Here is a 12,500-nt window from a genome sequence, read left to right on the forward strand (position 1 = left end):
AGCCTTCATTATTCCACGAGAACCATCTAACAAGGTTCGAGGCATCTGGAAGAACCTCAGGAGCATTTGAGGTAACAATTTAGGGTTTGTACTGCATGGGCGTGGCCATACACAGCCGTGCTAACCACATCTCCGGTCCCATCTACACCTCCATCCATCTTCCATGATAAAATATTCATTTCATTACGAGTCGTTAGTGTAGATGAGAAGCACAGACACGGGTTCATCAGCATGACTCACTGCTTCATCCTACTCGGCTTCCTGCTGATGAGAAACATGCGGCAAAGCTACAGGCACATCTTAGTGTGGAGTTGTGTGTTTTAAATACACAACCTTACTTCATTTTATTTACACGTGAACACACACCACTCAGGGAAACACCACCGGGGTAAATAACAGCTTCATCAGGGGCAGAACAGCAAAGTTTATTTACATCATATGACATGAATAAGCACAATACAGCTGTATGGTTGTATTGTTTAGCTCTTTTGCTGACAGGGGTGTGTGTGTGTGCTGACAGGGGTGTGTGCGCGTGTGTGTGTGTGCGCGTGTGTGTTTAGGGAGTTTCAAAGTGAAGTTGTAAACCAGACAACAAAAGTAAAACCTCAACAAATCATTTCAAAAGCAGCTCGAAGGTCAGCAGCCAGGTCGTGTCCTGATCTGAGGTCCGATCGATCTTTATGAACAGACGACGTGCGTGTGTGTGTGACGTGTGTGTGTGTGTGACATGAAACACTCGCGTGTCTACAGATCTGCCCTGCATGCGGAACATCAGACAGAATTAGGAGTCATTCTAGAGATTTGTGGAGTCATTCTGAATGATTCCCACATTAGAAGCATCATGTCATGTCATGGGTGTGTCTCACCTCATGGTGTACTACATCTACATCTCATCTTAACACACTCATGTTTCTGATCTTTATTACACGCAAGTGCCGTTTTAGGGGGTGTGGCTAAAGTCTCATTAGCAGGTCACATGACCAGGACATAATTATGGCATGTAACATGCTACGAAGTCCCCTTTTTTCACCGCATCTATATTTTGTTGTTCTGTGTTTTAAGCTTTCGTTTAATCCCATCTACAATTAATATTTTAAAAAAAAATCACTGAATAGTGTGTGTGTGTGTGTGTGTGTGTGTGTGTGTGTGTGTGTGTGTGTGTGTGTGTGAGAGAGAGAGAGAACAGGGGTTAATACGGATTGAAGTTGGATGTCTGATGATCACCTGAGAGAATAAACCGGTATAAAGCTGTAAAATCCAGCCACATTCCCCCACACACACCTGAACACACATCCATCAGTAAACACTGCGACAGATCACATGTAAAGCCAGCCACAGTTCAGGTTTGCAGAAGAACATCATGTAGACAAAGGCAGAACCCCACCCAGTGAGGACAGAACCACACACACACACACACACACACACACACACACACACACACACCACATCCTGTGTACAGCTGCAGCTCACACAAACAGGAAGAAATGGAACTCAGATCAGAAGATAAACGCACCAAGAACCTGCTGGTTAGAAAGGAGGAAGAGGAGGATGGATGGATGAAGGAGAGTGAAAGCAATGCAGCAGTGCCTCAGGAAACAATGGAGAAGATAAAGTCTTAGCAGCAGCAAAGACACGCTGACAGAAGGAGATGATTTTAGAGCCTGGATTCGAAGCGAAGGTGTTTTTACACCACGATGGTGTGGGTTTGAGGAACAATAGACATCAGTGCAGATCCTGAGATAATGACTTAATGAGCTGTAAAATGGACTGATGGTGATGATGATGGGGATGGTGATGATGGTGGTGATGACTGTGATTATAGTGATGATGATGATGGTGGTGGTGGTGATGATGATGATGATGGTGCTTTACCTGGAGCTGCTCTTAGCATCCGGGTCCATGCCTTTAAACGTGGTGGTCGTCGTCATTTTCTTTTCTCTTTTCCTTTATAAATCTCACACGGCTTTTAACACTAAATGTCACCTCCTGACGAAGCTAGAATTCAGCACAACGATCCCGTTCTCTCACTGACTCACTAACACCCGCACAGTCTCATTTTCTATCGATTAAAATCCGACATCGGCGTCTGACAAAAAACCCACTACAGGCGTCTGAGGTCCAAACCGCTCCATTCTGACCGAGGACACGCCTTATCATGCGTTTCGTGACATCTGATTGGTCGGCACGGTTCACATCATCGCTCTGATTGGCTGAAACAAGATGCGGCTCACGTCATGACAGCCGTTGACAGAGGAAGAAGGAAGCCAGTAGGTTTAAAGTAAACTGGGGACGTTTAGAAATGGCTGGTCTCAGTCCCTAAACACGTGCAAACACAATGGCTTTACACTCCTGTACTTATTAAACACACACGTTATTACATTTACACCCAAATCCATTCCCTATAATAACTTTTGCACCTCATGTCTACTATATATTCAGCAGAACCCTACTTAGGGAGATATAATGACTTACACACACCACATAAGGCACAATAATGCATCCACATGATCATTTAGCTCCCTTACCATCATAGGGCACATATTTACATCCCTATGTAATGAATAGAGTTACATAATGTATTGTACATCCTGTGTTATAATGACCAGGTCAGGACCACTACATCCCTGCATCCAGCTGATGGCACTTACTTTCCTTACACATAGACTATGCACTATGTAGGGTACATAAGGTGTCAAAATTACTATTGTGTCCAGCTCTTTACTCCATAATAATGACCTAATCATACATGTATTAGCCTATTCACTAAGTAGCAGACACTTGATATTACCATGGCGACATTTTGTAACGTAAAGCTTGTTCATTATTACCGATCATCACAATATTACACAATATTACATAACAGATAAGAACTCACACACCCACAGTCGATGTGCAGGAACTCAAACATAAGGCCATAATTCATTTTATACAACTGTTTTATTGGACACAAAAAACTCTACTTTCGGAACACAGCACATCGTAAATGTGGCTGAATAAAACCAATAGGGTACAAAAAAGAGAATTACTACAATTATAAAAGATATAAAAGCTGTAAAGTGAATAAAACAAAAACTAAACTTTAGCTGTGACTGTCATTCATAATAGAAAAACAACAACAAACAACAATAACAGAAAAAAGAGAACAAAACTAAACATACACCCTGATCAACATGGTTCTAGGGGTTCTTGTTTTTTTGGTCAAAGGTCCACAAGGGCCAGAACACAGGGTGAAAAATATTCCATATAACAGCCTTAATAAAGTGAGAGAGAGAGAGAGAGAGAGAGAGAGAGAGAGAGAGAGAGAGAGAGGGAGGGAGAGAGAGAGAGAAATTAAACACTGTCTGTGAGGATCTGAGCAGCCATGATTCAGTCTATGGTTTTGCTGTGATGGTTCAAACACAAGCTTGTGAGATCGATGGAGGGAATGATGGAGGCTTCAATGGAAGGAAACATGGAGGATTGGAACCTAACGCTGCTTCAAATCACACCTCCTGTCTGCTGCTGAAACACATCGATCGTGTCCTCGTCCTCCATTTCCAACTGTAAGAAGCAGGCAAAGAAGCAGTTCAGTAAAATCGGCCTCGTCTCAAATACCACATTTGCTGATTACCATCACACTGCTTTAAGGCTCCGCCTCTTTCCCCTCCCTACAACAGCATCTTCTCACACGTTTTGCTCCACTTATACAGCAGCAGTTTGCTGTTTATAATTTTTGAACCACAACATTGGGTTTCATCAGTGTGTATATTTAACATTGTAGAGCTTTTGTAACGAGCGGTGCTGTTTGTACCTGAGCAGGCGTGTCCGTCTCGTTAATGGGCTGTCCATCAAACCGGAAGCGGATCTGCCTCATTGTGAGTCCCTGCACAAAACATTACAGAATTTAGATCACCGTGAAAACAGCGGTTAGTCTATCAAGATGAATACAGTAGGCTCTGCCCACAATCCTTCCCAGACTCCTCATATTCACCATGTCTGATGTGCTTGCTCACTAAACCTCAAAACAACAAGTCACGTGACCACACACAAACAAAAATCATTACAGCCTTTCGGAAGACAAACTTCAACGGTTTTATTTGTCTTCTGAGGAACAAGCAAAAAGACTACAATATTTTATCACCAGCTCTTTCTTGATGCATGCAGAACTGGTGTAGACTCTCTGCTAGACCACACTCCCTTTTGTGAACCTCTGATACCTATGTGTAGAGGGTTATGGGATTGTCTCCTCCAAGCAGCACTCATGTTAACCTGCTACGAATCATGTCTAAAACAACAGACATCCATCTTCACAGTGCTCTCCATTTTACTCCTGAAGAAGAGGATGACACAGACGCCGATGAAGACGTGTTTTTTTTTTTCACCTGTCGTTCACAGTAGGCCTTCATCAGTTTGCTGAGCGGCGTATGCCTCTTGATTTTGAACTGCACCACCGAGCCGTCCTGTCCCGCCACCTTCAGGTTGATGTGTTCGTTATTTTCAGTCTTCACTCCTTCCTAAAGATGGATACAGTAAGAGAGAGGGATGAAGAACGAGGTCACAGGGTTAATAAAACATCACTGTGAGATTCTGACAAACAACAAAAACCCAGAAGAATTTCACTATTACAACAAACAACTTTCTAAACTTTACTACAAATAAAGCAGAAATCAATTTAAACGCAGAAACCTGAAGTCAAAAAAGATCCTTTAAATAAGTCACATTCAATTAAACGTCTGTTACAATCAATACAAACGTCTATGATACACAACATATATACACAAAATACACAACACGTTTATAATACACAAAATAAACACAATTAGCCAACATAATATACACACAGTTAATAACAACTCAATGATTAATTTTACAAAGTTTATGATTCTGAAATACACTGCAAACCTCCTTAATAAATAAGGTTTTATTTGTAAAGCTCTAAAAATGAGAATAAATCCCTTCAATACGAGAGACCACAGAAATGTAACTCAGGTATAAACTGTATAAATTAAATGCTAATCCATTCACAGCATTTAAACATTATATACATCCACTCACTTAAATACAGAAAAAAAACACACGTCGTATTATTTTGAGCAAACAACAAGCTTTAAAACATCAAAACCTTGACATTAATTCGGTTTAGAGAACTTAAATAAAGCTGATTCTGATTCTGGACCTGGATGCTAACGCTAGCTTGGATGCTAACGCTAGCTTGGATGCTAACGCTAGCTTGGATGCTAACCGGCCCGTTAGCTAGTTAGCCTCTTAGCAATATAGCATTCGTAACATTATTATTATTTCTTTGAATTTTTGTGTTCACGAGGGTGAATGAGAGATGAATTCCAAAAATATAAATATATAATAATAAATAATATTCATAGATAAATTGACACACGCGATGTTGTGTGTGTTTTTAAATCACCTCACCTTGGGCTTCTCGTCCGCCATTGCTGTTGTCTCTCTGCGTCTCTCTCTTTCTTACGGCTCGCTTCTTTTCCCGCCTATATTCTAATAAATTGAGCTATATCTGCTCTACGATTGGCTGAAAGATTCCAACCTTCTTCACTCTGATTGGTGACTATTGCATATTCTATAAATGGAGTGTGTATTGACCAATTGAAACACAGAAAAGGCGGGACATGCCGGAAAATGAGTAGGGAAATAAATTCCCCACAAAAAACCAAGCGCGAACAGTCGCGGGAAATGACGTCTACTTCCGGTAGTGTAATAATATAAAATTAAAGGCAGGGTCTCCGATTTTTGAAAGTCAATGTTGACATTTGAAATCACCAAAACAAACACGCCCCTAACCCAAATGGGTCCCACCCCTGTATATAATAATAATAATAATAATAATAATAATAATAATAATAATAATAATTAAAAGTATTATTTGTTTTAAACAAAATATTGATTTACTTTGTGCTATGAGTGTAAATTCAGATGTAATTTTAATGCCTTTTTATACATTTATTATTTATACATATACATTAATAATTAATGTATAACTAATAAACTATTAAAATCATTTAAGTAATGAATTTTGTCATTAATACAATAAAGAGAACTGGAGAATAAAAGCTTTACATTCTCCCCTCCCAAAAACAATGTTTACACACACACACACACACACACACACACACACACACACACACACACACACACACACACACACACACACACACACACACACACTCTCTCTCTCTCTCTCTCTCTCTCTCTCTCTCTCGCTCTCTCTCTCTCTCTCTCACAAACACACACACATACACACAGACACACAGACACACACACACACACACACACACACACACACACACACACACACACACACACACACACACACACTCACACAAACACACACTCTCTCTCTCACACACACACACACACACACACACAGTGTGAGGACAGTACAGGAGGTGCAACATGGCAGTGATTCTGTGAAGGTGTGGGTTTTTGGGTACAATCAGACCACGATGGAGACATGATGGTGGCGGCATCCTGCTGTGGCTGTGCATTTCATCTCCACATCCTGTATTTCCTGTTAAAGTTGAAGAGAGAACTGATGGAACAAAATAGTGGAGGATATAACAAAGGAACCTGCTTCTCTTAATAATCATCAACTCAGGGTTCAGAAAATGGAGTTTAGCCTGTTTTACTTGTGTCCTTGTTGATGAGTGAACGTCTTCCTCGTGTCTCACTCCACAGTGGTGTTTATATGAAGCTCATATGAAAGTATCTGAAAACATCTACACAGTATTGCTTTCAATGTTATATAAAAATGTACTTATAAATGAAAATATAAATAAACAGGTTCATCCTTAGTGAATTGATGTCAAATAAATAAATAAAGGATTGAACATCTTGAGCAACTTCATATCCAATATGGTACTGTTATCATATTAAGTGTTCATTACAATATACACCATGTACACTGTAATGTCTTTGTGTAGTGTCTTTTGTGTAATGTCTGTGTAATGTATGTGTAATGTCTTTTGTGTAATGTCTGTGTGTAATGTCTGTGTGTAATGTCTTCTGTATAATGTCTGTGTAATATCTGTGTAATGTCTTTTGTGAAATGTCTGTGTAGTGTCTTTTGTGTAATGTCTGTGCAATGTCTTTTGTGTAATGTCTTTTGTGTGATGTCTTCTGTATAATGTCTGTGTAATATCTGTGTAGTCTTTTGTGTAATGTCTTTTGTATAATGTCACTTTTGTGTCTTTGTGTAATGTCTTTTGTGTAATGTTTGTGCAATATCTGTGTAGTCTTTTGTATAATGTCACTTTTGTGTCTTTGTGTAATGTCACTGTGTACACCGGGTTGTACAGATACACTTTATGTGTCCAGGACTAACTTACTTATCTCTGTGTTGTTCTATGTAGCTTCCTGGTCCTGGAGGAAGACAGCTCACATGGATTAAGGGACGTTAGGATATGAAAGCGGTGTATTACTGTGGGAACTGTGTATGTTCAGCGCCCTCTGCTGTGCGCAAGTGGAATTACAAACAAACTGTTGACCTTTTTTAAGCTTTCGGAAAGATCGCGACTAAAAACTTTAACTCAGTTTAATACCAAATTAATGAAAACTTGATAAGCCGCTAATTTATTTGAAGTGAATCTACTCAATAAATCACAACAATCATCATATTCTTTTATTTTTAGTTCTACAACCGCCATTACTTATCGTGACAAATCCAGCCTCCTGATTGGCTAAAGTAATTTGGAGCTGTGCTTCTATTGGCTACAAGTATCATCACTCAAAACAAATAAACCACATCAACAGCAGTAATAATAGCTACAGATCTATTTATGTGACACAAAGCAGTTAGTCATCTTTATAAATGATGTTAATCTGCCAGGTAACTCAGCCTCATCCCTCCATCCTGGACGTGAAGGAAAGAAACAGCAGCAAATGACCAACAAACACTTTTTATTTTAGATCAATTTCACTATAAACACATATAACAAACGAGTGTATTTATTTTTAAACAGTACAAATATACAAAACTGTTGGTGAAAATGTTTATCAAAAAAAAACGTGTCACGTGTATCAGTTTATCAGTGTGCTGGTGATGATCAGCGTATCACAGTTTAAATAAGAATCACTTTATTTTTCAGTTTTAACGGAATCAGCATCATCTAACAGTGAGAAGTGCAAACACTGTTCATCTCAGAACAACTAGAACAAGATGATTAACGTGTCTAACGTGGCAGATCCACATCTCTGGAACATTCATCTCAATCCTCCACACTGGAAGAACATGAATCACACCTGCACCTGTGAACACCACACATGCACACACAACCTCATTACATCACATCTCCAGACAGCAGGAGGAACCCCTGGAGCTCCTCGCTCATATTCCTCCTTACACAGTCTGATCTTCTACTCCTGATGCTAGATCACACTCTGTGGCACAATCCCAGTGTTCCTCACTCCACCACCTCGCTGTAGTAGTAGTAGCGCTGAGCGTTTTTGCTCAGATTCCATCTGGCAGCGCGGCACTCGAGCAGCTCCAGCAGCAGTAGGCGGCTCATGGAGCTCAGATCGTCCTGCAGGAGGAAACCGTCTCTAAGCAGGAAGAAGAGCTCATCCATCCGCCTGGTGTTCAGCTTCTCCAGCTGCTCACCAAGACGATGGAGCTGCAAAGCCAAGCAGTCCACCTACACACACACACACACACACACACACACACACACACACACACACACACACACACACACACTCACAGAGGTCCTAGTTCGCATGGTATTAACAAGGCAGTGTGTAATCAAGCAACACAATCATTAAGACACTCATCAGCTCCAAGAAACACAGAAGTGGCTTAAAATTAATATCATAAGGGATTTTCAATAGAAAGTAAATAAACAGCAAGTGGGACCTAAGCATAAAATATTAAATAAAAATAAAAGAAATGGTGTGTGTGTGTGTGTGTGTGTGTGTGTGTGTAGTTGTCTCTGTGTGTCTGTTTAAAGGGGAGCAGATGCAGTGAACATGGAGTAAGTGTGGGACGTCTCACCTCCACCTCATTAACCAGAGCATCAGCCTGAGCCAATCTGAACAAACAATCATACACCGGATCCACCAGAGCAGCCATGGGGCTGTTATTTACCTGCACACACACACACACACACACACACACACACACACACACACACACACACACACACACACACACACACACAGACACACACACACAGACACACACACAGACACACACACGCACACAGACACGCACACAGACACGCACACACAGACAGAGACACACAAACACACACACACAGACACACAGACACACACACAGACAGAGACACACACACACCCACACACACACACAGACACACACACAGACACCCACAGACACACACACACACACACACACACACACACACACACACACACACACACACACAGAGACACACACACACACACACACAGACACCCACAGACACACACACACACACACACACACACAGACAGAGACACACACACACCCACACACACACACAGACACACACACACAGGCGCGCAGAAAGACACACGCGCACACAGACACGTACACAAAGTTGTGATCTGAGGTCATTTTTTAATGTAATTCTTCTTCTTCATAATAATAATAATAATAATAATAATAATAATAATAATAATAATAATAATAGCAGTAATTAGCAAATTTTTGTTTTGTCTAGAAAGATCATCATCATCATCATCATCAGTAGTAATTAAACTGATTACATACTGCGCCCATGAACACACACCTTCAGATTGTCAAAGATGTTACAGAGGAGAGAGACGACACACACCCACTCATGCAGCGATCGCTGCCTCGTGGCCTCTCGCCTCATAAACTCCTGCTGCAGCCGAGTCAGCATGTTCCTCCTGAACACACTCGTGCTGCTACACTTCGCCTCCACCTGCCGTACACACGGTACAGAATAATCAGAAGAAGAAGACACCTGAAACACAAACTACACCATCAGCAAAAAATAAAAGAATGAAGTGTGAAAACAGGTGAGATTTCAGTGGCACACTGCTGCAGGTCAGGGGTGAAGCTCCGCCCCCAGCACACCTCAGCTTCACCCCCACTGTAACATCTTAGTGTTGTTCAGTGCTGTAGACTGGGACACTGTGTTCATACCTGCACTAAGGTACAGCAGACATGTCCTGCGTCTCTGCACAGGGACGAGTCCTTCAGCGCCTGGTCCACTATCATATCACACAACTTCACCAAGTCTACTGTGCCTGGGTCTGTGAGGAGACGAACACACACACACACACACACACACACACACACACACACACACACACACACACCACACAGACACGCACACACACAGACACAACACACACATACACGTCAAATAAATAAAAGATTATCATTTACAGACATACTTTATGAACAACTTTACTATCAACCAATCTCATAAAGACCAAACACAATAAAGGACACACACATACACACACTGTGACACACACACTGTGACACACACACTGTGACACACACAGTTACACACACTGTGACACACACACACTGTGACACACACAGTTACACACACTGTGACACACACACACTGTGACACACACACTGTTACATGTCAGCTGTCACCCAGATGATACTCAGTACCTGTCAGTGCTGTTTTCAGCATCTGCTGTGTTTCTGTGTTTAAAGCCTGAATCTTCCAGTCCTCTGTGTGCTCCATCCTCACAATCTGCTGATGTTCCCTTTAAGACCAGATACTTTACACACTCCCTGTTCCTCCCTCACACTGTTAAACACACACACACACAGTTACACACTCCCTGTTCCTCCCTCACACTGTTAAACACACACACACACACACAGTTACACACTCCCTGTTCCTCCCTCACACTGTTAAACACACACACACACACACACACACACACAAACAGACACTGTTACACACACACACACACAAAAACACACACTGTTACACACACTGTTACACACACACACTTACACACTCCCTGTTCCTCCCTCACACTGTTAAACACACACACAAACAGACACTGTCACACACACACACACACACACACTTACACACTCCCTGTTCCTCCCTCACACTGTTAAACACACACAAAAACACACACTGTTACACACACTGTTACACACACACAAAAACACACACTGTTACACACACTGTTACACACACACAAAAACACACACTGTTACACACACACACAAAAACACACTGTTACACACACACAAAAACACACACTGTTACACACACACTGTTACACATAAAACACTTCGCGATTCAGTGACATGGTAATAAAAGACTTATAACAGTTTGACTAAAACGTTATAAATGACTCACGGAACACTTTGTTTACTCTATTTACTCATTGCAGTGTTTATATTGTATTACCCTGCACACTGAGGACCCCTGGTGACGACAGGTAACTATAATAAGTGCCTGATTAAAACAAATTGTTTAGGAAATAATCGGGAAAAACGTTCAAGCTAACAAATGTCAAATAAACAAATGCTGTTGTGTTTGCTTGTTGTGTTTGCTTACGGATAAATGTATTTATCGGTTTATGAATATATGCAAATAATTTCACAACAAACTGCCTGAAAAAAGGCATCTAACCACATGAGGGGCAGCCTTGATCTGCGCATGCGCACTTCTTAGCGTTCGTTTCTTCTTACAGTTTATCTGAGCCAAAATCATCATAATTAAAAGAACCAAAGACTTAAATTACTGCAGTCTGTGTGCACATAAACATATCTCTTTATATATATATATATAATAAATTAGGAGAAATAAATAAATCAGGAAACAGGGAAGAACAGCTGTAAATATTACTGCAAGGTCACATCAGGATTTTCCCTCAAATTATCTCTCAATTTGGATCAAATAACAAATTATTACTCTATTGTATTTTGTAGCAGTAAATAGGAACTAGTTAGAGGACTAGTTAATCCTCACTAAAGCATTAACAATCAAATCAAGCGATTATTTCATCATTAAATGTATTTGATGGGAGAAAGCACTCTGCCAGCAGGGGGCGACACTGTACAGTGTTTCTCCTAGTATTGATTAGTAATAGCATTGATGTTAAGTTCATTCATTCATCTTCTACCGCTTATCTGAACTTCTCGGGTCACGGGGAGCCTGTGCCTATCTCAGGCGTCATCGGGCATCGAGGCAGGATACACCCTGGACGGAGTGCCAACCCATCACAGGGCACACACACACACACACACACACACACACACACACACACAACGGACAATTTTCCAGAGATGCCAATCAACCTACCATGCATGTCTTTGGGCCGGGGGAGGAAACCGGAGTACCCGGAGGAAACCCCCGAGGCACGGGGAGAACATGCAAACTCCACACACACAAGGTGGAGGTGGGAATCGAACCCCCGACCCTGGAGGTCTGAGGTGAACGTGCTAACCACTAAGCCACCGTGTCCCCAACCCACCCCCCGATGTGAAAATCATTCACAATCCAAACACAAAAGAAGTTACGTTTTTTTTTATTGTGAAGTCT

At 41.3% G+C, this 12,500-nt stretch overlaps 4 protein-coding genes across 10 annotated transcripts in view; all 4 read right to left on the reverse strand.

Annotated features, from left to right (window-relative positions):
- The window catches only part of jpt1a (Jupiter microtubule associated homolog 1a), a 5,563-nt gene extending 3,423 nt beyond the window's left edge, over positions 1–2,140 (reverse strand). The window contains exon 1 of the mRNA XM_027171224.2: positions 1,873–2,140. Within this exon, the coding sequence (XP_027027025.1) occupies positions 1,873–1,928 (56 nt within the window). The 5' untranslated portion in view covers positions 1,929–2,140. The remainder of the gene's footprint in view (positions 1–1,872) is intronic.
- A 778-nt stretch (positions 2,141–2,918) lies between these two features.
- sumo2a (small ubiquitin like modifier 2a) lies at positions 2,919–5,562 on the reverse strand. The gene is made up of 4 exons (XM_027171226.2): positions 5,407–5,562; positions 4,362–4,493; positions 3,791–3,862; positions 2,919–3,540 (listed from the first exon to the last, which is right to left on the reverse strand). The coding sequence occupies exons 1-4, from the start codon at positions 5,425–5,427 to the stop codon at positions 3,478–3,480; spliced, it is 288 nt and encodes a 95-aa protein (XP_027027027.1). The 5' UTR covers positions 5,428–5,562; the 3' UTR covers positions 2,919–3,477.
- Positions 5,563–7,873: 2,311 nt separating this feature from the next.
- mif4gda (MIF4G domain containing a) lies at positions 7,874–11,501 on the reverse strand. 7 transcript variants are annotated; one of them, XR_007140708.1, is made up of 7 exons: positions 11,313–11,407; positions 10,601–10,742; positions 10,115–10,224; positions 9,735–9,932; positions 8,996–9,088; positions 8,349–8,639; positions 7,874–8,253 (listed from the first exon to the last, which is right to left on the reverse strand). XR_007140708.1 is itself a non-coding variant. In XM_047814420.1 (6 exons), exons 2-6 carry the CDS (start codon positions 10,674–10,676, stop codon positions 8,409–8,411), a joined length of 708 nt encoding a protein of 235 aa, XP_047670376.1. In that variant the 5' UTR covers positions 10,677–10,742; positions 11,364–11,501; the 3' UTR covers positions 7,874–8,408. The 7 variants fall into 7 exon arrangements, 6 of the variants coding, with proteins under 6 accessions (XP_047670376.1, XP_047670378.1, XP_047670379.1 ...); XM_047814420.1 differs by having other exon boundaries at positions 7,874–8,639; positions 11,364–11,501; XM_047814422.1 differs by having other exon boundaries at positions 7,874–8,639; positions 9,780–9,932; positions 11,313–11,408.
- Positions 11,502–12,470: 969 nt separating this feature from the next.
- Positions 12,471–12,500, reverse strand: part of grb2a (growth factor receptor-bound protein 2a) — a 9,981-nt gene continuing 9,951 nt past the window's right edge. The window contains exon 6 of the mRNA XM_027171201.2: positions 12,471–12,500. This exon is cut by the window's right edge and continues 1,090 nt beyond it. The gene's annotated coding sequence lies outside the window, so the exon portion shown is untranslated.

Source organism: Tachysurus fulvidraco, chromosome 5, assembly GCF_022655615.1.
Source record: "Tachysurus fulvidraco isolate hzauxx_2018 chromosome 5, HZAU_PFXX_2.0, whole genome shotgun sequence".
Lineage (NCBI taxonomy): Eukaryota > Metazoa > Chordata > Actinopteri > Siluriformes > Bagridae > Tachysurus > Tachysurus fulvidraco.

Excerpts from the sequence above, each read along its gene's own strand:
- mif4gda (XM_047814420.1), bottom strand. The coding sequence starts at position 10,676 with ATGGAGCACACAGAGGACTGGAAGATTCAGGCTTTAAACACAGAAACA. Across the intron at positions 10,225-10,600 it reads GCTGAAAACAGCACTGACAG|ACCCAGGCACAGTAGACTTG; the intron begins GTACTGAGTATC and ends GTCTCCTCACAG. Across the intron at positions 9,933-10,114 it reads TCTGCTGTACCTTAGTGCAG|GTGTCTTCTTCTTCTGATTA; the intron begins GTATGAACACAG and ends TTTGTGTTTCAG.
- sumo2a (XM_027171226.2), bottom strand. The coding sequence starts at position 5,427 with ATGGCGGACGAGAAGCCCAAG. Across the intron at positions 3,863-4,361 it reads AGGCCTACTGTGAACGACAG|GGACTCACAATGAGGCAGAT; the intron begins GTGAAAAAAAAA and ends TGTTTTGTGCAG. Across the intron at positions 3,541-3,790 it reads AGACGGACACGCCTGCTCAG|TTGGAAATGGAGGACGAGGA; the intron begins GTACAAACAGCA and ends TGCTTCTTACAG.